At 54.4% G+C, this 19562-nt stretch overlaps 1 protein-coding gene across 10 annotated transcripts in view; it reads right to left on the bottom strand.

Annotated features, from left to right (window-relative positions):
• The window catches only part of ATP2B3 (ATPase plasma membrane Ca2+ transporting 3), a 66901-nt gene that overhangs the window by 4398 nt on the left and 42941 nt on the right, over positions 1-19562 (bottom strand). For 5 of the 10 annotated variants that reach the window (XM_036227047.1, XM_036227046.1, XM_036227049.1 and 2 more), the window contains 5 exons: positions 18611-18824; positions 16855-17066; positions 15694-15801; positions 13616-13798; positions 8146-8232 (listed from right to left, as the gene is read on the bottom strand). In XM_036227047.1, the coding sequence (XP_036082940.1) occupies positions 8146-8232; positions 13616-13798; positions 15694-15801; positions 16855-17066; positions 18611-18824 (804 nt within the window). Of the gene's footprint in view, positions 1-7846; positions 8233-8569; positions 8637-13615; positions 13799-15693; positions 15802-16854; positions 17067-18610; positions 18825-19562 lie in introns of those variants that run through there. The other 5 variants (XM_016133052.2, XM_036227052.1, XM_036227050.1 and 2 more) reach the window with 3 other exon arrangements.

Here is a 19562-nt window from a genome sequence, read left to right as displayed (position 1 = left end):
TCAGTTTCCAAGCCAGGCAACTCCTTTTAGCTCCTCCACTCAGGCTTTTCTACGCCTTATGCCCTGGCTATCCCATTAGCATCTGCAGAACTCAAATCAGAATAATACCCCACTGGAAGGAGCTTCCCATAATGCCCTGCTCATGGCTACTGTAGCTCTCTGACCCCTGCACTTCCTGCCAGACCCTGCTCCCAGAATTAGCCCCTTTGTCCCTCTGACCCCTCCGTCCAGTGACTTTCCACCTTCATTTACTCGTATGCTCAAGTCTCATTGGGCTTACAAGCCACAGAGTTTCTGCCCATCTTTGCTCACTTTCTGGCCCCCCAGCCTGGGCTTCTTCCTGCTTCTAGAAGCCAGAGTTAACAGGAAGGCCTTTGCTGGGTCCCACTTGAGCCAGACAGCCTTGTGCTGAGATGGGAAAGCCAGCCCCTCTCTATGTGACTGAGTGGACACAACGTGATTTCCAAAGTCATTCTAGGTCCTAAGTTATAGGATGTTGGTTTTCTTGGTTTAGACAATGTATAGGCAAACTGTAGGCCAAGGGCTAATTCTGGCCCCCAGACTGGTTTCGTAAGTTAAATTTTATTGACATACATCTACACCCATTTGTTTATGCATTGTCTATGGCTGTCTTTGAGATCCAAGGGCAGAGTTATGTCCTTGGGACAGAGACCTGGTCAGCAAATCCCTTTTTAGGAGAAATTTGCTTGCTGCTCCCTAATTTAGACCATGAATCACCTTGTTGACAACGAGTCCTTTCAACCCTTTAGCATCTGGACCCCGGGCATTGCTCAGCCAAGCACAGCACTCCTACATCAGTGTGAAAACGTGAGCTACACAATTAGAATTTTCTACCTCCATATCTTAAATCCAGTTAGGATTTTTCTCTGAATTTGGTGAAGCCACATCTTTTGGATTGCAGATGGCTAACTGTTTGTACTCCGTTTCTTAATTTCCTCAAACCGGCTTCAGAGATAGGGATAACAGAAATTAAGAATCATTTGACATTTTTAAAGACAAGAAACAGAGTGCACTTTTTGTAGCCATGGCAGATACGGCTCCATTATCTGGGTCTTTTCTTGTGCCAGCATTGTGGGGGGCCATCCACCGTGGCTGCTTGGTGGTGGTGGAGTAACTATGCCAGCTGTTGGCCGTACCCCTGAAGTCACAGAAATGAGAGCAAGCTGCATGCTGCTGCCCTTGACCTTGGTCTTTGTGGTGGTTTTGCCAGCAATGATCAGGTGACTCTGATTACACCCTTTCCCCTTGCTGAACTGGTCCCCTCACTTGGACCTGGGTCACGTGATCAAGCCAGGCTTCTGCTCAAACACATCCACAGGACTCCCTGCACCTGGCCGAACCCCAAAGTCTTCTCCTGAAAAGGGCAGCCAGCTAGCCTTTCCCTCCCTGGTGTCTGCTACTCCGGCCTGAAAGTTTGCTTCGTGTTGCTCCTTCTGGGTGTAATCAAAGACTCACTTTATTATTTGTCTTTTCACTGGCTTCTGGGGAGAGGCTGTCTGCCTGTTTGATGCCTATTGACAGAGCCTAGCACAGAGCAGTCGCTCAATCACCAGCAGGGGGTTCCAGGGCCACCTGCTCAAACAATCCACTGGTTGGGGCTCTTAGTTGGGCTCGTGCCATCCTGAGAATCTCTTACACCTCCTAGTTGCATTTCCCTGCATTCAAATCTTGGGCCGTTAATAAAGGGCTTGGCATTGTTCTTATGATGGGCTGCTTTCAGGCCACTCAACACCGAAGGGCACGGTCAATTCTTGGGACACTGGATTGGTGAGAAGTGGCAAACATTTCTAAGAGACGCCATCCCTGGAAGACCAAACTTGCACACGGGGCCCGGGGACCTCACTGCCTCAAAGCTGCCTATAGCCCACAGACTGCCTTGATGTTGTATATACACTATCTATCTCCACACCACCTCCTCCTGTGTCTGCAGCCGGGGCTCACCCCATCCTGGTATGATAGACTTGTGTACCTGCTGCTCTTCGCCTCCCCTCAGATGGCTAATGGGCCATCGGAGAAGGCCAAGGAGCACCCTCAGCACCCTCTGCACCTCTTCTGCTTCATTTTCTCCCCAACATGGCTCACCTTCAAACACCTCACACATCCCACTACTCTCTTCTCTGTCTCTTCTCACTGGAACATAGTGACCTTGAGGGCAGGGGTCTGTCTATCTGGTTCACTGATGTCCCCAGCACCCAGCATGACACCTGCACCCAGCAGGGGCTCAGTGGGTGAGTGCTGAAAGTGGGAGTCCACACAACATAGCATGTGTCTACCATCATGGCTTCACCCAACCAGCGGCTCTTCATGCACTTTGCTCTAACCAGCTATCCTGAGTCTCCTTTGGGGCCATTATACCTGCGCTTGCCCCTGCAGAGGCTGATCATCCGATGCTGACCTTTTCTCCTTATTTGGAGCTCAGCTCACATACTCTAAGAGGCTCTCCCGGATAACGTTTATCCAAAATAATGCTCCTAATATTTCTCTTCCTCTGCTTTCTTCTCTTTGGAGGCTGTTGACCATCTGCACTTAGTGTGAGCTTGCTTCTCTGCGTGTGTTTTCTGCCTGGCCCCTGCCCCTGCATGTAAGTCCTGGCCTGCCTTCAATTCAACTGCAAGCTCTGTTAGTGAAGATGGCGGGGGCAATGTCCAGAGTCACAGGACTGCCCCAGGCACATCAAACTGAAGCAAAAGGATGCTCGTGTCAGATTCTGCAAGGTGACCCTGCTACCACTGGATGGTTGGGGCTCAAGCAGAGGAGTTGAAGGTCACGGCTAAAAGTGGAGGTGCCATGTTTTTGTTTTGACCTCCAATCGCTTGAGTTTGCAATGCAGGTGGGAGTTGGGATGGAGAAAGGATGTGAAAGCCAGGAAGCAAGCCAAGGACTGAGGGAATACCCACCTCATTAAAGGAATGCAAAAAGAGAACAAAAAGAAAAGAAGAGAAAAATAAAAGCAAAGGCTCCTGAACAACTGGACAATGGTGACAACAGAGACTTTGCCCGACACCTTCTGGGCTTTTTTCCTCTGTGCTGTGGGACGTGCAGGCTCTGGGGGGTCGTCATGCTCTTTGCCCTCTGCTCCTGTCTCACTGCTGGGGCTCACAGAACTCAGAACTCTTCTGTCCTACTCCTTCCCTCCCTGTCTACTGCTCCCTGAAAGCCCCCACGCACTTGGTGAGCATGCCTTTCTGTACCAATCACAAATCCAGAACCTTCTGTGGGAGGAAGGGACCTGTCACCTCCCCTGGAATCTGGGCTTTGGATTCAGAGCAAATTCTGGGCACAGCGGCCAGGGAGAGCCATGGGAACTGTTTACCAGGAACTTTGGGATTCCCAGGTCCCAAAACCTCCCTGTAGGCATGAGCGTGAATCATGACTTGAAAGTGACACAAAGAGATTGTGAGGTGATGTGTCCACAATAGAAGAGGCAGCAAACTCCAGAGCTGGCCCTTTCACTGAGGGATTAAACCCAAACCAAATTAAACACACAGCTTTGTGTATGCTGTCAAGCCAAAATGCTAAAGGCTGGTGAGTTTTGTGCAGATCGCCTCCCATCCTGTGTGCAGGCTTGTGTGCGCAGGACCAGAAGAGCCCAGACTCATGCTGACAATGTCAAGAGGACATCACACTAAGCTGACCCAGGCACAGTGAGTCCTGCACTTTTCAGGGGGTTGGCCTTTGCCTCTTATCCTGGTTGTATCCAGCTTCAGGGCCTCAAACAAGTCTCCTGAGCTCCCTGGACCCTGGCTCCCAGCCCTGGGAGTTAGCCTGGAAATGCCTACTGGGGATGGCTCTGAGCAGGGCATCTGGAGTCCACCGTAGGCTGTCAGATGCCATGTGCTTTAGGAATTGCCTGGAAGACCCTTCCCTGGGGTAGGGCCCATGGTTGCAGGAAGGCTCAGACAGGGCAGGGCTGATACTGTTCCTACTGCTGAGACAGTGTGCACAACATGAAATAGCTGAGAAAAAATGTAAATACACTATTCCCAGAATCCCAAGTGGATAACTTTGGCTCTAAATCAGTGAACGTCCTGAGAAAGGAACAAACAAGACTGATTTAACTTTGCAGGGTCCCTTCCTCCCTGGGGCTGCCTTAATGATGGGTATTGCTGTCCTGCGAGCGAGTAGTGAACATGTCCCTCTACTTCCAGGCTCTAGAAGGACGCATCTAAGAAAATCGTGGGGCTCACCTGGTCTGGATTTGCCAAGTTGGATGAAGGTTTTCACATTGCGAAAGCCAATTAAAATAAAGCAGTTGCTGTGATCTGGTTCTGACATGGTTAATCGGAACTAAACAGCCCCAAGGGAGCCCTCCTGGCCACAGCTGACCAAATTCACCACTGGCTCCTGCCCCTTTTGCCAGACTGGGCCAGGAGTCCTCTCATGAACCACTGTCACAGTAAACGTTCGAGTACAGAGGCCCAGCACTGCTGCAGGAAGGGTCGGGCCAGGCTTGGTTCCCTGTTTGAACGGGGAACGGGCTTTGAATGTGTGGCCATGGAGGGGCTGGAGCGTGTTTGTGTGTCCCCATTTGCACCTGAAGGCATCCATCCAGCACCCCGGACTTGCGACTCATATTGGGCCACACCCTGGGGATGCTGACACCCAGCCAGGGAGTATGATTGGGGCAGGAACGGGGGCGACTGACATACCAAGAGGGGACAGGATTTTGTACCCCCTTGGTTTTGAAAAGACTGAAAATGGTTATTAAAGAACACTCTTTCCTGAGCTATTGAGATGAGCAGGCCTCAAGGCCACGGCTGAGGTCCCGTGAAATGAGGTGGTGACCAAGAAGGCGAAGGTGCTACACCCTGGACTGAGAATGAAATGGCCACGATGGAGCTGGGAGGCCATTGTCTTCGACCAAAGGAGTGGGGACCATGCTGGGACTCCCAAGTCCCGAAGTGGCAAAGACATATACATGCATGGGAGGTCAGAGGTCAGCTACAAAGGATAGGCAGATGTAAATGTGGACACACTGAGCCCCAAGAATCATGGCCTCTCTGGCTCTCCTTGGTCACCCCTCTGGGGGGTGCTCCTCTCCCTCTGGCTCTGAGGACATTCTCTAGACATTTCCAGCATTGGTGCTATGTGCTGGTGCCTGTACTGGTGAACGAGATCACCTGTCCCTCAGGCCCTCAGGCTCTTTGTCCACCTTCCACCTGGAGAGCCTGAGGTTCTCACTGGAAGTGACCTCAGCCTGGAGGTCCTGGTGTGCTGGAGACTTGCCCCAGAATGCAGGATGAGGGACAGACTGGCCAGGAAGTAGGCAAGGAAGATAGGAACCTTCCTGTAAGAGCTGGGGTTTTCCTTAGGAAACCTTGTGATCCGTGGCCTCTGCACCTCCTACAATGCTGCCTCTCAGCTGGGCTGGGAGCTCTGTCATGGCTGGCACCCTGCCTTCCTTCTGACAAGTTCCAAGGGAGGTTGAGGGTCTGGGGCTAGCCCCGACTCTGCCAGGCCTTCCCCTGATGAGGGTGGTGGGCTTGGTGATTTCTTGGGGTCCTTGCAGCTTGGACTGGGGGCTGGTTCGGCGTTCCAAACCAATCTGCCACATGGTGATGATGGCAGGAAGTAGTTTTGGTCGGCAGCTTCCGGAAGCAGGCGCGTCCCCCGGTGTTGCCCGGTCCTCCAACCAGCATCTGTTTCCACCATGGGGTTCTTTCTGAGGTGCTGCTACTCAACTGGATGAGACTTTTAGACTGGCCCTTTTGAGCCAGGACATTGGGACACCCTTGCTGTCACACAGTGCCCTCAGACAGAAGGTGCTCAGCTTCTCACTGGGTACCTGCTACTTGCTCCTTGCTCGGCAGCGTGTGGTGCGGAAGGGACTATGCCCCTCCTTTTGGCCAGGCACTAGTTAGTACCTCCTGAAGTGCCCTGCTGGGCTCCTCGAAGTGGGAAGGTGGGGCTACTGTGGAAGAGATGGCTGCAGAAGGAAGGAAGCTGCTAGGAGCTGAGAAAGAGAGGAGAGAATCTGCCTCCAGGGAGAAAGCCCAAGGAATTCAGAGGGAGCCAAGAGCTAGCAGGCCTCACTGGGAGCACACAGAGCTGGCCTGGGCTGGCCCTGGAGTGGAACAAGGCCAGAGCTATGGAGAAGGTCTTAGGGGCATGTGGAGCGGGTTCCATGTTGGCCGCGTTCTTCTCAAGTCAACATATAGGCAGATGGACAGACAGGAGATGCAGAGAGAGATGGCAAAGGAACACTTGAAGGAAGGAAGTCAAGGAGGGAAGAACAGGAGCAGGTCAGCATGTGCCCCTTGCACAAACCTGTACCCCCTCTTATCCCTTTATACCTAGGAAGGAAGGTGCTGTTGACCAGCTGGGCCCTGGCTGAGGTGCCTTGGAGGCTATGCACCATGTCTGTTCTTAACTGACTGTGGGCGAGCTTCCTGTAGATCTCTCTGGGTACGGTGGTAGCAAGGCCCCCATGGGACAAGGCTAGAGCTTTCCAGCCCACCTATGACATCTGTCACCTAGTAGTTGTGGCCCAGTGAGTGTGCAAGGGAGATGGAGGTGTGTGTGGCCTGTGGTTTCGAGGTGTGTGTGTGTGTGTGTGTGTGTGTGTGCATGCATATGTCTGTGTGTGTGCATGCACACTGTTTCTGAAGGGGACAAGGTGGCCCAGCGGGGACCCTTCCTTATCGGGCAGAGAGGCCTAAAATGACAGCTTAAGCAAGAAGAGGGATGCCCCCCACCGGGGACCTCTCACCAGTTCCTAAAAGAAAAGAAAAGAAAAAAGGACAAGACGAGACAAAAGAAAAAAGGAAAAGAGACGAAATCAAGCAAAAGAAAATCCCAGGGTCTGGCGAGGGAAACAGCATGGTTAACGACTCCCGTCTGTGGGGAAGTGGTGTGTTCACCGAGGTGAAAGCTGCCAGGTCTCACTGGAAGGAAAGGAAAGAGGGTAGCATCGAACCATCCCGGTAGGGGCTCTGGGCTCATACTTGAAGGTTTACTGTTTAATTTTTGAAATCTCAAGTTTGTTATGAGAAGCAGGCTGCCCTGGGTGGGAGCAGGGGGCCTACGCCCTTCTCTGGGCTGGCGGGTTCCACGGTCTAGTGGCTTGCCCTTTGTCTTTGTGAAAAGATGTGAGCAATCAGGGAAGTTTCAACCTCTTTAGGACAGCCCCTGGGTTCTCTTTAAGATGTAACCAACGTGGCGGGAACTTTTCATTGGAGTATATGGAAGGGAATTGATTTCTTCCAGCTTCTCTGAGGAAGGAGGAGAGAAGGCGGATCAGATCGGGTTAAGACCTTCCAATGCCAAGGTTTCTTTGGAAAGAGAGAAGGTCTCTGGGGAACAAATGGAAATGTAAGCAGAGTGCAAGCTCGGGGTGTGAGGAGGGCTCCAGCTTGTGAGACACGTTGGATACCTCTAACACCCGGTGGCTCAGACCAAGGGCATGTAGCATCTGAGCAGGAGCAGCTGTCCACCACCAAGCCACCTGGTGACATGTGACAGCAGTCTCCTAAAGCTCACTTCGGCTCTACTGCCTTTGGAAATCACCTCAAGGAAAGTTCTAGAAGCTGCCGCTTTAGTCCCAAGTAGATAGGCTAGGTTCTTCCGCTGCACATGATGCCAAAAAGGCACTTGCCTCACCACCCCCACCCCGCCCGGCCCTGGAAGGTGGCCCTGAGCCTCCGTGCCTCCCTTTCACTGCCCCGTCAAACTCCGACCCAGGCCCCACCCTGACACCGGCCACCACCAGAAGTGGCCCAAGTTCATGAAGAACCATCGGCAAATGCAGACAACTTCGAGAAAAACAAAACGAAACAAAACCAATGACAGAAGGAGCGCTAAATGAAAACTAAAAAACCAAACAAAGAAAATGACAGAAGGTCCAGCAGTGCCATGGACTCAGTACATTTCTTAAGAGAATATGTCTTTGTAGAGACACACCATCTGGGCGGGAAGGACTGGACAGGGCAATAAAGAAAGAACGGAAAAGCCACGGTGAGCGGAGGATGCAAGACTGGAAAAAAGAGAAGGAAGAGTTGGGGAGGCTTTTTCTCCCCCAGAGATGCCATTTATGAGAGAAAAGGGGACTCAAGACTCACTCCCAGCGGCACTGGTGGGATTGGCAGCAGAGAGAATTACGTGAGTAGGGGTAGAAAGATTGGTTACGTCATGGAGCTGGCTGAGGACCGAAGACCGCCGGCGCATGGCACCCTGAAATGAACCGCTTCTCTTGAAGGTACTCACTACCTCCATCTGTGGGAGAGAAAATGAGATAAAGTTTGGCTTGCACTGTTGTCCCGGCTACAGCACGGGGGTGGGGCTGGGCGAGGACAGGGGCCACGCTAAGCACATATCCTGACAGCAAAGCCTCATCTAGGTCGCCCTGCTCCCTGAGAGCTGACGGTGCTCTGACAGGGCCGCGGCCATGGCTGAGGCCAGCCTCTGTGTCATCCACCAAGAGAGGGTTTGCTGAGCAAATGATTAGCGCTCAGAAGACTGGGAGGGTGGGTGGTTAAAAATCGGCACACTGAAAACATTTAGTCATTTGCATTCACGGTATACCCATGGCAAGCCACTCGTCAATAAGTACCTGTGTCTGGCAACACTTCGTTATCCTAGGTCAGTGGTTCTCAACCATTTTTTCCGCCCCAACACACCTGAGGGATATGACATGCTCCTATTAGAAATGAGGTTCCCTGTGGCGGCGCTCCTTGATAGCTCCACCTGGGCACTGGGGCCCTTCCCTGGGCCTGTCCTTCCTTTAGACTGCACCTCACCCTGCCAGCCTGCCTTGCCCTGCGGGGAGGTGTGACAATCACTCTCTTTCTGCGGTTCATCCAAGTGATTTAAGGGTACCCAGGGGCAGCCTCAGTGGAAGAACAGATTTAAAAAGAAAGGGAGGAGGCGACAGGCATGGCAGGAGAGAGAGCAGAGAGCCTGGGCTCCGGGTAGCAGATATAGCTTTTGCTTTGTCCCCAACCCTTTGAGCTTCTGAGGAGTCAAAAGGGAAGTGCGTCTTCGGGAAATGAGAACCACGTGAGGGAACTCGCGGGTAGGTGCAGTGACTTTGGACTTCCTGACTTTGCCTTGAACTGGATGGGGGCCAGAGGGTGGATCAGACCCAGGTGTGGGGTCGCAAGGAACCACAGGCTAAGTGGCCACAGTGACTGTCCCGCCATTGTGAAACCATGTGCCTAGATTCTAGGAGGCCAGCCCGGTGTGACACACTTTTGGCTGCCTCTTTTGGGAGTGCCCTCGGTGGGATGGGGGTGGGGGAATCTTTGGCTTTACAAGGTAGATCTAATTTCTGGAACGTGCTCTATAGTTCATTGGATGATGTGAGCAGCAAAGCAAGTATGTATTTCTGGAGCCCAGAGTGCACTGGCTGCCTGCTTTGGGACCAAGGCAAGGGGCCCCAGTACACCCCCAAGCCCTGTAGTAGCTACATGGAGTGTCTGGCATGGGGCCAGACTTCTTGGAAGAAAGCAGCTCGAGTGCTCAGACTCCATCTACCCCAACCAAAATGAACATGTCCATCATCTCAACCTCTGGATGCACTGCGGTTGGCAGCCGAGAGCCCTTTCTGCCCAGCACATCCCACTCTTGAGCAGGGAGGGGATCCTCACGGCCAGGACCAAGACCCGTGAGTGAGGCATACTGTGCACCCACGGGAAGGGGGGCTGGCACAGTACCAAGTGTGCCTCAAAGCATTGAAGGAAGATGACTCAAGCCATAACGTTGCCGTCTCTTTGGGGACCAGCTCCTCCCTAGATTGAGCAGATGTTTCTAAGGCTATGGAGACAGGTCTGTCTTAAGAGGGAACTCTTACTGTGGCAAAGGTGACAAGGGAAGGGAAAGATGCCTTTCCTGCCTCTGATATGGCCTCTTTGCTGGTGTCCCGATGGGGTGATGGTATCAGTTAAAACACTGCAAAAGTGTCACCCATTCCCCCACCCCCGGAAGCCCAGTTGCTGCTGAAGCTTCTTACGGGTTTATAATGGAATGTGAAATAGACCGCGTCATGAGCGCTTTGAAAAGCTCCGTGTTCTGGGTTTTGAGGACTCTCTTTTATTGTGGAATGACACCTAGCTGTCTGGTTCATTCATATGTTAGTATGGAATGATGGTGAGAGCAGGTAGCGGGTTAGAAATGCCTTCACTTAGCAACATAAAAAGTGTTTCTGGCCTCTGAAATCTGGGGAGCAATTCTGTGATTCACAAAATTCAGAAATCTAGGGCCGACTGCCTGGAGAATGTTTCTCTTTCTTGGGGTATACATGCAACCTGGAGGGGGCCTTTATTTCAGTTTTTCAAGGAGGTATTTTGAATAGAAAAGAACAGACTCTGTTAAAAAGTGAGCTAAACTAACCAATTGCTTCAGCATTGTTGAGAAGCATGGTGAATCTGGTGTGACAAAGTCAAGATCTCCTGGGGAATAAGTGGCTCTACGGAGGGGACATGGAGTGCACTAGGGGGGATGAGGGGATGGAGACTTAAGCCCTGCTGGCCCACACTCATACTGGATGACCTTGGATAAGTTCCTTCTCTCTAGGCCCCATTTCCTCAAGTGTAAAGCAAGGACCTGACCAGCCAGTGTCTACATGGACGCTGACAGTTGGAACGGCCTGGAACTCCAAGACTCCAACTTCAGGGACTTGCTCTACTAACCAGGCAGCAGTTGCAGGCCCAAGAACCCACAGGCACACAGAAGACAGACACACATTGGCCGAGGCACCACTGACCTCCACCCAGACGCCTCAGACTGGGGCGGAGCTGCTGTCTCAGCGGCTACAAAAGCCAGGCTCACCATCTTAGGCTTATTGTTGGAAGTGAAATAGGCTGACCAGGGGAACAAGGTGACGTTACACTCCACCCACCCCTTCCAAGGCCCAAGTCAGCTTCCAGCTTCGTAAGTAAGATAGACAGACAAGAGCCCGTCAGGGCCAGGACAGGGTGGATAGGTGGGGACTCATAGCTGAGTGGTCAGACGGCAATGGGGAGGCCTGGTCGCCTGGCTATAAAGGCTACTCCCATTCTCCTACTGGGCGCTTGGTGTTCTGCTGGACCTGAGACATTCTTCCCTGGCCACACTGGCTTAGGCGTGCAGCATGGCAAGAGGAATGAGCCAGAGACCTGGCCTCTCACTTCTCCATGGCCCCTAGGGAGTTTCTTAAACATGGAATTCTTTGGTGCCACATCACCCAGCCCCACAGGATCATCAGCTCTGGGGGTGGCCCTGGACTCCGCAGGCTTGGAAAATTCCCTGGGACATTCTGCTCCTCACTGATTCCAGGGCCCAGACCGAGGGCACAGATGGCTGGTCACGGGGAGAAATAACTGCTGTAGGTGTTTGTGCCTCGGGTCCACAAGGCTCCACGGTGGCAGAAAGGAGTGAAGTCTGTGAGGTTTCGCAAGGTAGCAGCCTTTGAGTGGGCTGCCGCAGGATGAGTAGGGGCCCCGAGGGGCCACGGCGGGAGCTGGGGAGGCCTGGAGGCCAGACAGTGGCCAGCATGGAGGCATAGCGATGCGGGTGAGCAGAGCGTACATCCGGAAAGGCAGCAGGGATTACAGGGGTGCAGGGTATTTGGGGTGACGCTAAGAGTCAGAGGCTTGAAGGCCATGGTCTGGACCCTGGACTTCACCCTTAGGATGGGGACAGAGGCTACATAAGCGATGGCATGGAGAGTGGTGCTGGAAGGGCTGAGCTGAGCACAGGCTGGAAGAGTAGGTAGGAGGCTGGGAGCCTGTGGCCAGAATTGAGGCCGAGGCCTGGGAAAGAGAGGAGGAGTGCCCTGAAGCTGAGCCCCATGAGTCGCGCCCCCCTCCCCGCCAGGGCTGTGCAGGAGCAGCTGGTGAGCCGTGTACACTGAGAGGGAGCATCGCACCCAGAGTGGGGCAGGCACAGGCTACCAAGGAAGGGCGCTTTTGGGATGAGCCTGTGGTGATGTGCGACAGGCTGGAGGCAGACAGTGGGGAGATGTGTGGTCTCAGGTCCTGCCCCAGGCTGAGGACCCACACTGGGAAGTTGCCTAAATAGATTCTGGAGAAAGGCCGCGCCGGGTGCACAATGCTGTCTTCCCTCTGGTGAGACCCCGGGGCTGGCGGTTTTGGACTGGACGGGCAGGAAGTGACTGGTGTCACCAGGTGGCTACGCTTAGAGGAGGCTTTGGGGGCTAGGGTGGCAGCAGGGAGCCTCAATTCAGGCAGAGAGGCTGGTCGCTGTGCCAGGAGGATGGGGTGGGGGCAGAGGGTGACTGGATTGGACACGCGCATTTGAGGAAGCAGAACTGAGCTAATGAGCCTATGAGCCATATCGACGTACCAGATGTTCAGGGAGACAGGAAGAGGGTCTGGGACCGCTCTGGGCCTCTGGAGCCATTGTTCAGGAGCTGGGGGCTTGGAGAAGGTGGGCTCGGGATGGCGGGGCCTGTGGTCTGGGCTGAGCGCAATGTGGGACTGCGCGGCATCTTGGTGCAGGTGTGGCACTCCAGGGTTTTTGGCTGGGTGGAGGAGGAGATGGTGAGTGAGGGGCATTGGAATTGTCCTGGGAGAGACCAGCTTCCATGGGGCCTAGTGGGGCAGGTTGGCAAGGCCTAAAGGAGAAGGTGTACGAACTGGGCTTCAGGTGATGCAACGGGGCTGAGGGCAGGATCCCCCACAGGCGAGGCAGCTCTCATCCGCTCCTCTTTCCTTCCCTACTAGGTCTGGCTCCCCCAAGTCCATGGGAATTTCAACACTTGAAGGCCACAGCTGGGTGGACCGATGTCTCAGCGGGAAGCAGGGGTGCCAGGCAAGCGAGGTTGAGGAGCAGAGAGCGAGGTGGAGAGGGGGTAGGAAGCCACCAGTGAGAGCAGGGCTGGTGGCACTTCCGGAAGAAGCCTCAAAGCAAGAAGGAAGGAGGGACAGCCAGACCCCGGGAGCTGGGAGGACGCCTTGCAGACCTTGGCAAGAACCTCTGGGATGCTGAGGGCATAAGCTAGGCTGCGATGAGATCACAAGCGAGTGTGTAGGAAAAACGTGGAGAGACAGCAAGTATGGAACATTCTGGAAAGAAGGCTGGCAAAGAAGAGTTGGGGGCGGAAAGCAGGGCTGGCTCTGGCAGGCAGGCTCTCCTGAATCTTTGGCAAGTGCCCATGGCTGGGTGACTTTATAGAGGACGGCAGCACTGATATTTGGAGGGTAAGGACCGACTTTGTAGCCAGAGTCCACTTCCCAAAAGTCGTCTTTTCACAGAATTCACAGCATAACCCAATAAACAATGAGCTCGCCAAGAGCTACTTGAAATGGGCATCTAGCTTATCCCCAGAATGTCACTCTCCTGTGAACTGGGGAAGTTCCCACTAAATAAGGGGAGGCCTAGCAGCTCCACAGAGACCCCAGAGAGACAGCCTACTACAGGGAGGGCCACCTGGGCTCTGAGGGAAGTGACGGGGACAGGCCATCTCAGTGCCACAATTGCTGGCGGGTATGTTCTGGGATGGCATATGGACATTAGCAGCTGCCCTCGTTATGGTGACGGCAAGACCCAAGGGTTTCCCTGTCAGTCTCGGGTTCACCTCGCCCATGCTCTGCCTCTTCCTTGCTTTCACCCCCTCAAGGCAGGAAAGCTAGAATAGTCACGTGGCATGGCGGCTTACCTGAGTCTGGATCCGGTTGAGGCCCCGGAACCAGAGGATCTGGCCTCTGCGGAGCTCCCGCTCGGCGTGGTCAATCTCTTCCTCCCCCTCGGCCAGCTCCTCGTCGGTCATCTCATCCTTCCCAGGCCCGTGCCCTGCTTCTTTCAGGCACTTGAGCTGGCTGGTGGGAATGGTGGCAATGACCTGGGGGGTCAGAGGTGAGGGGCAGCAGGTAGAGGTGCCATCAGAGCAAGGCTGAGCCTTTCAGGGTGGGAGCTCTGCTGGGGCCCAGAAGGGACTGAGACTGCTCACCCCCTTCTGACACCGGCTGAGGCCAGCGTCTCTGTCTCCCCCACCCTTCTGCAGGACTGGACATCCTTTCATTGTTTGTGAGGCTGCATGCTGGGGCCACTTTTGGTGCCAAATGCCACTCTCCAGAGGGCAAGCCAGGCTATTTCTTCTGGAGGACATTGTTTTCCGTGTTTAATAAAAAACAGCAGACCCAGAGCAGTCCCTGGGGAGTTGGGCATGCAGCTTTTCCCAGAGAGGGGGCAGTGATGTGGCTGGAGTCCAGGGTCCCAGGCGGAGGGCCTGCAGCCCCCCAGTGTGCATGCCTGTGGCTCCTCTGTACTCTCTTCCAGCCAGCTAGAGGGCCAGAGGGGCAGTCAATGCAACCTTCCCGCATAGTATGTGCGTTAAGGTAGGGGTCCCCAGCCCCCAGGCAGCGGACCGGTACTAGTCCGTGGCCTGTTAGGAACTGGGCCACACAGCAGGAGGTGAACGGTGGGCAAGCTGGCAAAGCGTCGTCTGTATCTGCGGCCGATCCCAGCGCCAGCATCGCCGCCTCAGCTCCACCTCAGACCTCAGGCGTTACATTCTCATAGGAGTGCTGGTCCCCGGTGCCAGAAAGGTTGGGGACCACTGCATTAAGGGATTCACCTTACCAGAGGGAGCTGTGGCCTTGGCCCCCATCTCCTGGGAAGGGACCTTTGGGCCCCTGGCACATCCTGCCTAATGAGACGGTCTTGGTTTGCCTAGGCTGTGGGCCCTGCCAGGCCGTCTCTGCTGACAGTGCTTTCTGTGGGCTTGGGCTGCACGCAGGAGCTCAACTTGCAGGAACTGGAGACTGAGGGACTAGGGTCAGCCACGTGGCTGCTCCAGGCCTACAGGACGGACCCCTAGTAAAGTCTCTGGACACCCCTGCTCAGGGGGCTTCCCTGGTGGCAGCACTCCATGAGTTGTCACACACCATTGCTGGGAGAAACTGTCCTGTCCACATGACTCCGCTGGCAGGGGACCTGGAAGCTCTTGCCTGGTCTGTCCTGGGCCCGCCCTATATACGCTTGATCTTGGATTTCCAGCCTTTAGAGCTATGAGAGAATAATCTGTGCTGTTTAAGCTGCCCGGGCTGTGGCCTTTGTGGTGGTGGGCTGAGGTAAGACGTGGAACAAAATGGACCCTGGACTCAGCATCCTACACCAGTGTCGTAGACCTCCTGAGAAATGCTCTCAGAGGCCAGGGCCAGCCCCTTCTGTGCTCCGAGCAGCCCCGGCACCCAGCCTCTTTCTTCCTGATTTAGCCCCCGGGTGATGTGAACTTCCCCCGTGTAGCCCACAGAGCCTGAGGCGTTGGAGTTTCGCTTTTCATCAGCTCAAAGCTTTTCCTTGTTTCCTTTCAGATTTTCTCTTTGCCCCTCGGAAGATTGAGCAGGGTATTTTTTTATTTTCAAATATGTGGGGATTTTCCAAGGTACTCAGTTGTAAGAGATGATTTTTGGGTCCTATTATAGAAAGGTGTTTTTGCTGGCGCCCTGTGACATCCCAGCCATGACCCTTTGCCTTTTTTCTGCTAACACTGTCACTTCCGGCCTTGCACCTGGTTTGTGGCATGTCCCAGGTCTGAGCCCTGCCGTGTGGTGCCACCCACCTGAACATGCTGCATGCTTTCCCAGGCACGGGTTGTGAGGCTCCGGGACAGGGAGCCAGGGCAGGGTTCCCTGGGCTGCCCACGATTCCCCAGCGTCATGCCTATCACCGGTGCTGTTGTAGAGCAGATGGGAAGGGGACAGGACTGGGAAAGACGACAAGGCAGACACTCACCTGTCCCCAGACCAGCTCCCCAACGCCAACAAATAGGCACCAAAGCCACTGCTCCGTGGACAGGGGGGAGCAGCTGAAGGGCTTTCCACCAAACTGGACGATGACAATCTGCAGGACAGGGGTGGGAGGAGGTGGGTCCAGCCGGCACAGCTACTGATGCCGTGTTACTCCTCTAGCACTCGGGGCCCACCCTGCCCTCCAGCTGGCCCTGCCGCCCTGCTCAGAGACTCAGATGGGCTGTTGGTTCTCCCAGGCAGATGGGCCTCTTGCTGGGGCTCAGCGAATGAGCCACATTCCAAGTTCTGTAAACCTGATACTTTAACATGTACTCTGCAGGCACATGCTGCACATGTCTTGTTTTGGATGCTCTGGTGACACACCTGAGTCACCTCGCCTGGGCCTCTTGCTCCCTCACTGTTGCCTTTGTGAGAAGAAGCTTCTACTCAGAGATGAGCATTCTAAATACAGACCAACGACCTTCTGGGTTACTGGACTCTCACACTCTGCGTCACTGTCCGTCACCCTAATTACCCGGGACCAGGTTCCAGACAACCAGGTACAGCCCTCTGCCCCAGCACCCCGAAATCACTCACACTAGTGAGTCCTCAGGTTGCTCACCCCGCCTCAGAGTTCTTCCCCCCAAAACGGAAGTAAAGGCTCTTTCTTTCCCTCGGTTCCCTGTTCTCCCTCGGCCCCCTGACTGATCCAAGTGCTTCCCCGGGTGGTCCCCCACAGTGCGGCAGGCCCCTTCCTCTGAGAACTCTGAAGAACAAAGCATTCTGGCTTGTGAGACTCGCTATAGCTAATGTTTTCTATTACTATGCTGTGCTCAAATGTCTGACCTCTGCCAAGAGCTGACTGACCAGCCTGTCCACTGTGGCAGGCAGAGGCCTGTAGGTCAGCACTGGGGACAGGGCATCTCCAAAGGAATCTTCTGGAATTATGGTTGCCTCCCACCAAGGAATCAAGCACTAGCAATGGCAGCGACAGACCTGGGGGACCTGTGAGAAGGTCGGTTCTGAGGAAGGCCCACTGAGCCCCTTTGGACCCCAGCAGATGGACTCAGGGTGAGGCCTGCTGTGATGTGCGCAGAGGCCAGTAGCGGGGGCATGTGGTTCCTCGCTCCCCCACCTTTTCCAAGAGTGTAGCAGCCCCTCCTACCTGAATTGCAAAGGTGCCCAGGACAATGGTGCAGAAGATGGGGTTGCCAAAGATGCCGTGGAAGACATTGCGTTCACCATGGACCTTGCGGGCGTTGACCTCGTTGAAAAGCTGCATCATGACGAACGTGTTGAAGATGATGGTGTAGTGCTCCGAGGGCGGCGAGTGCAGGGGCGCGTTCCTCCCGCTGTCGATGTCAAAGAAGAGTTCCCCTGCAAGCCAAGGGGCGTGTGAGGGGGTAGGGCCTCGAGCCAGATGCAGTGACACAGTGTCAGGAGACTGAAAGGGGGTGCCCCACCCCATGGGGTGACAGTTGAGGCTGGGAGCTGGGCCTCAGAGGTGAAGGTCTGGCACTCCTCTGCCCTGCCCCTACGACAGTGCAGCTTGGCTGGGCCCTGGGGCAGGCTATCAGAGCTTTCCGCTCAAAAGAAATCAAAGAAGGGCCCCCTAGAATTTCCCCAGATACTGATATTTGGGGTCCCCCCATCATGACTCCTGCACACTGATCTTTAAATCTGCTGCCAGGAATGTGTGCTGAAGGCGGAGCCTCACTAGGCTCTGGAAGACAGTGATGGTGACCCGGGGTAGCACACCATCCAGGATCGGCGGACACATAAAGAGCGCCCCAGTGTAAAGGGGAGAGACCACAAACACACAAACCAACAAACCCACCCCCGACATAAACAAAGGAATCTGTTCAATGGATCCTGCCAGATACAGAAGACACCTCCAAGGATGACAGAATAGCTGTCACTGGTGCCAGGCTTCCAAGAACCAGCCAGTGTGCTTGAGCAGCGGTCCCCAACCTTTCTGGCCCCGGGGCCCGGTGCTCCTATGAGAATCTAACGCCTGATGACCTGAGGTGGCGCTGAGACGCTGATGCTGGCGCTGGGGAGCGGCTGCAGATACCGATGAAGTCTCACTCACTTGCCCACCACTCACCTCCTGCTGTGCGGCCCAGTTCCTAACAGGCCACAGACTGGTACCAGTACCAGTCCATAGATAGAGAACTAGGGACTCCTCTGTTAGAGATCTCGGTGCCCTCCGTGTCTGGGCCACAAGCACGGCGAGTAGCTGGGGGCCCCATGGATTTTGTCCTGAGCAACCTCAGAGCAGACTCTCCCCACCGGGATTTCCTTCTGCCGTCCACACTCCGCCCTCTGCCTTCTCTCTGCTTCCCTGCTCTCCCCCTCCTTCCTTCCTCAGTCTCCTCCCCCTCCTCCCCCTTCCCTTCTGCCCTCCATTTCCCTTTCTGCTCTCCCTCCTCCTCCCTATACTTCCTCTCCTTCCTTCTTTCCCTCTTCTCCCTTTCTCTCTTCTTCTTCTCTTTCCCCCGCCTCCTCCCTCCTTCTCTTCTCTGCTTCCCCTCCTCTATGCCCTCCCTCTCCCCGCTCCTCCCTCTTCTTCTCTCTCCTTCTCTCCCCTGTGGCCTGGTCCTTTGCCTCCCACAACTTCCAGCAAAGTCCCCTGGAGAAATAGTCGTGGGGTGAGTGGACAGGTGGGTGAGTGAGCTGGGTCTCAGTGTATGAAGAGGCATGCCACGTGCTCTAAGGAGCAGTGGACAGTTTCTCAGCTGCTCAGGGGCTGTGATGCCTGGGTGGGGCACACGCATGGAGAGACAGCAAGCAGGTGAGCGCCTAGGGGTCCTCACTGGAAATTGAGGCCCCAGGTGGTCATCTGTGCCTTCCACCACTAGAGGGAGTCAGAGCCTGTAGGTCCGGTAACAACAGTGCAATGGGCCCCAGGGCGGACCTACCCACAAATAGCAGTGTGAAGATGATGGTGAGCTGGTAGACCGCATGGCCCAGGATGTTCTTCATCATGGTTCGGGATATCAGGGGCTTGTCCCGGCCATATGGCTTCCGCAGCAGCAGTGACTCAGTGGGCGGCTCTGTTGCCAGTGCCAGAGAGGCAAACGTGTCCATGATCAAGTTCACCCACAACATCTGCACGGCTTTGAGAGGAGAGTCCTGTGGAAAAGAGGCAGTCACCCCAATGTGGGGCTGTAAACCCTACCAGCCCCCGTCTCTTGAGAAGAAACTCAGCTTGGAGTCAACATCACTGGATCTCATTCCAGAGAAAATGCAACAAATCCAACCTTGCCATAAAACGTGACATCCCTATGTTTTCTTAAGGTTAGCAGAGAGTTTTCACTGGGCTTTTTGATTCCTGCTCTTAAAATGTTGCCAGTCTCCCTTCTTCTCTCACCTGGTGGCAGTGAACTAGAAGGTGTGATCCAAATTGTTAGTAGGAGGTTGAAAACCCCCTCAGTTGCCTCAGACTGTGAAAGAGATGGGTGGTCTCCTGGTCTGCCACGCCCAAGGGGGAGGAAGAGGCAGAAGCCGCATCAGACCTTCCTTCTCCTCATCGCCTCTGAGTTGTTTAAAAACCAGACTCACAGAAGCCGGACACCAAGGACCACATACTGTATGACTCCGTTCCTATGAAACTTCCAGAACTGATGGATCCGCAGAGACAGAAAGCAGATGAATGGGTGCCGGGGTCTGGGGAAGGGGACAGTGGGGATTGCTAGGGGCGATGAAAAACTTGGGAAACTTCTGGAATGAGATAGTGATGATTGCATAACAGCGCAAATGTACTAAAATCCATTGAATTGTACACTTTTAAATGGTTAAAATAGTTATTATGGTACAATTTATATTATGGGAATTTTATCTCAATAAAAAAACCTTTGAAAAGATGACAAA

The sequence above is a fragment of the Rousettus aegyptiacus genome, unplaced genomic scaffold (assembly GCF_014176215.1).
Source record: "Rousettus aegyptiacus isolate mRouAeg1 unplaced genomic scaffold, mRouAeg1.p scaffold_m13_p_9, whole genome shotgun sequence".
Lineage (NCBI taxonomy): Eukaryota > Metazoa > Chordata > Mammalia > Chiroptera > Pteropodidae > Rousettus > Rousettus aegyptiacus.
The sequence above is the reverse complement of the archived record's forward strand: the minus strand, read 5'-3'. Positions and strand labels throughout refer to the sequence as shown.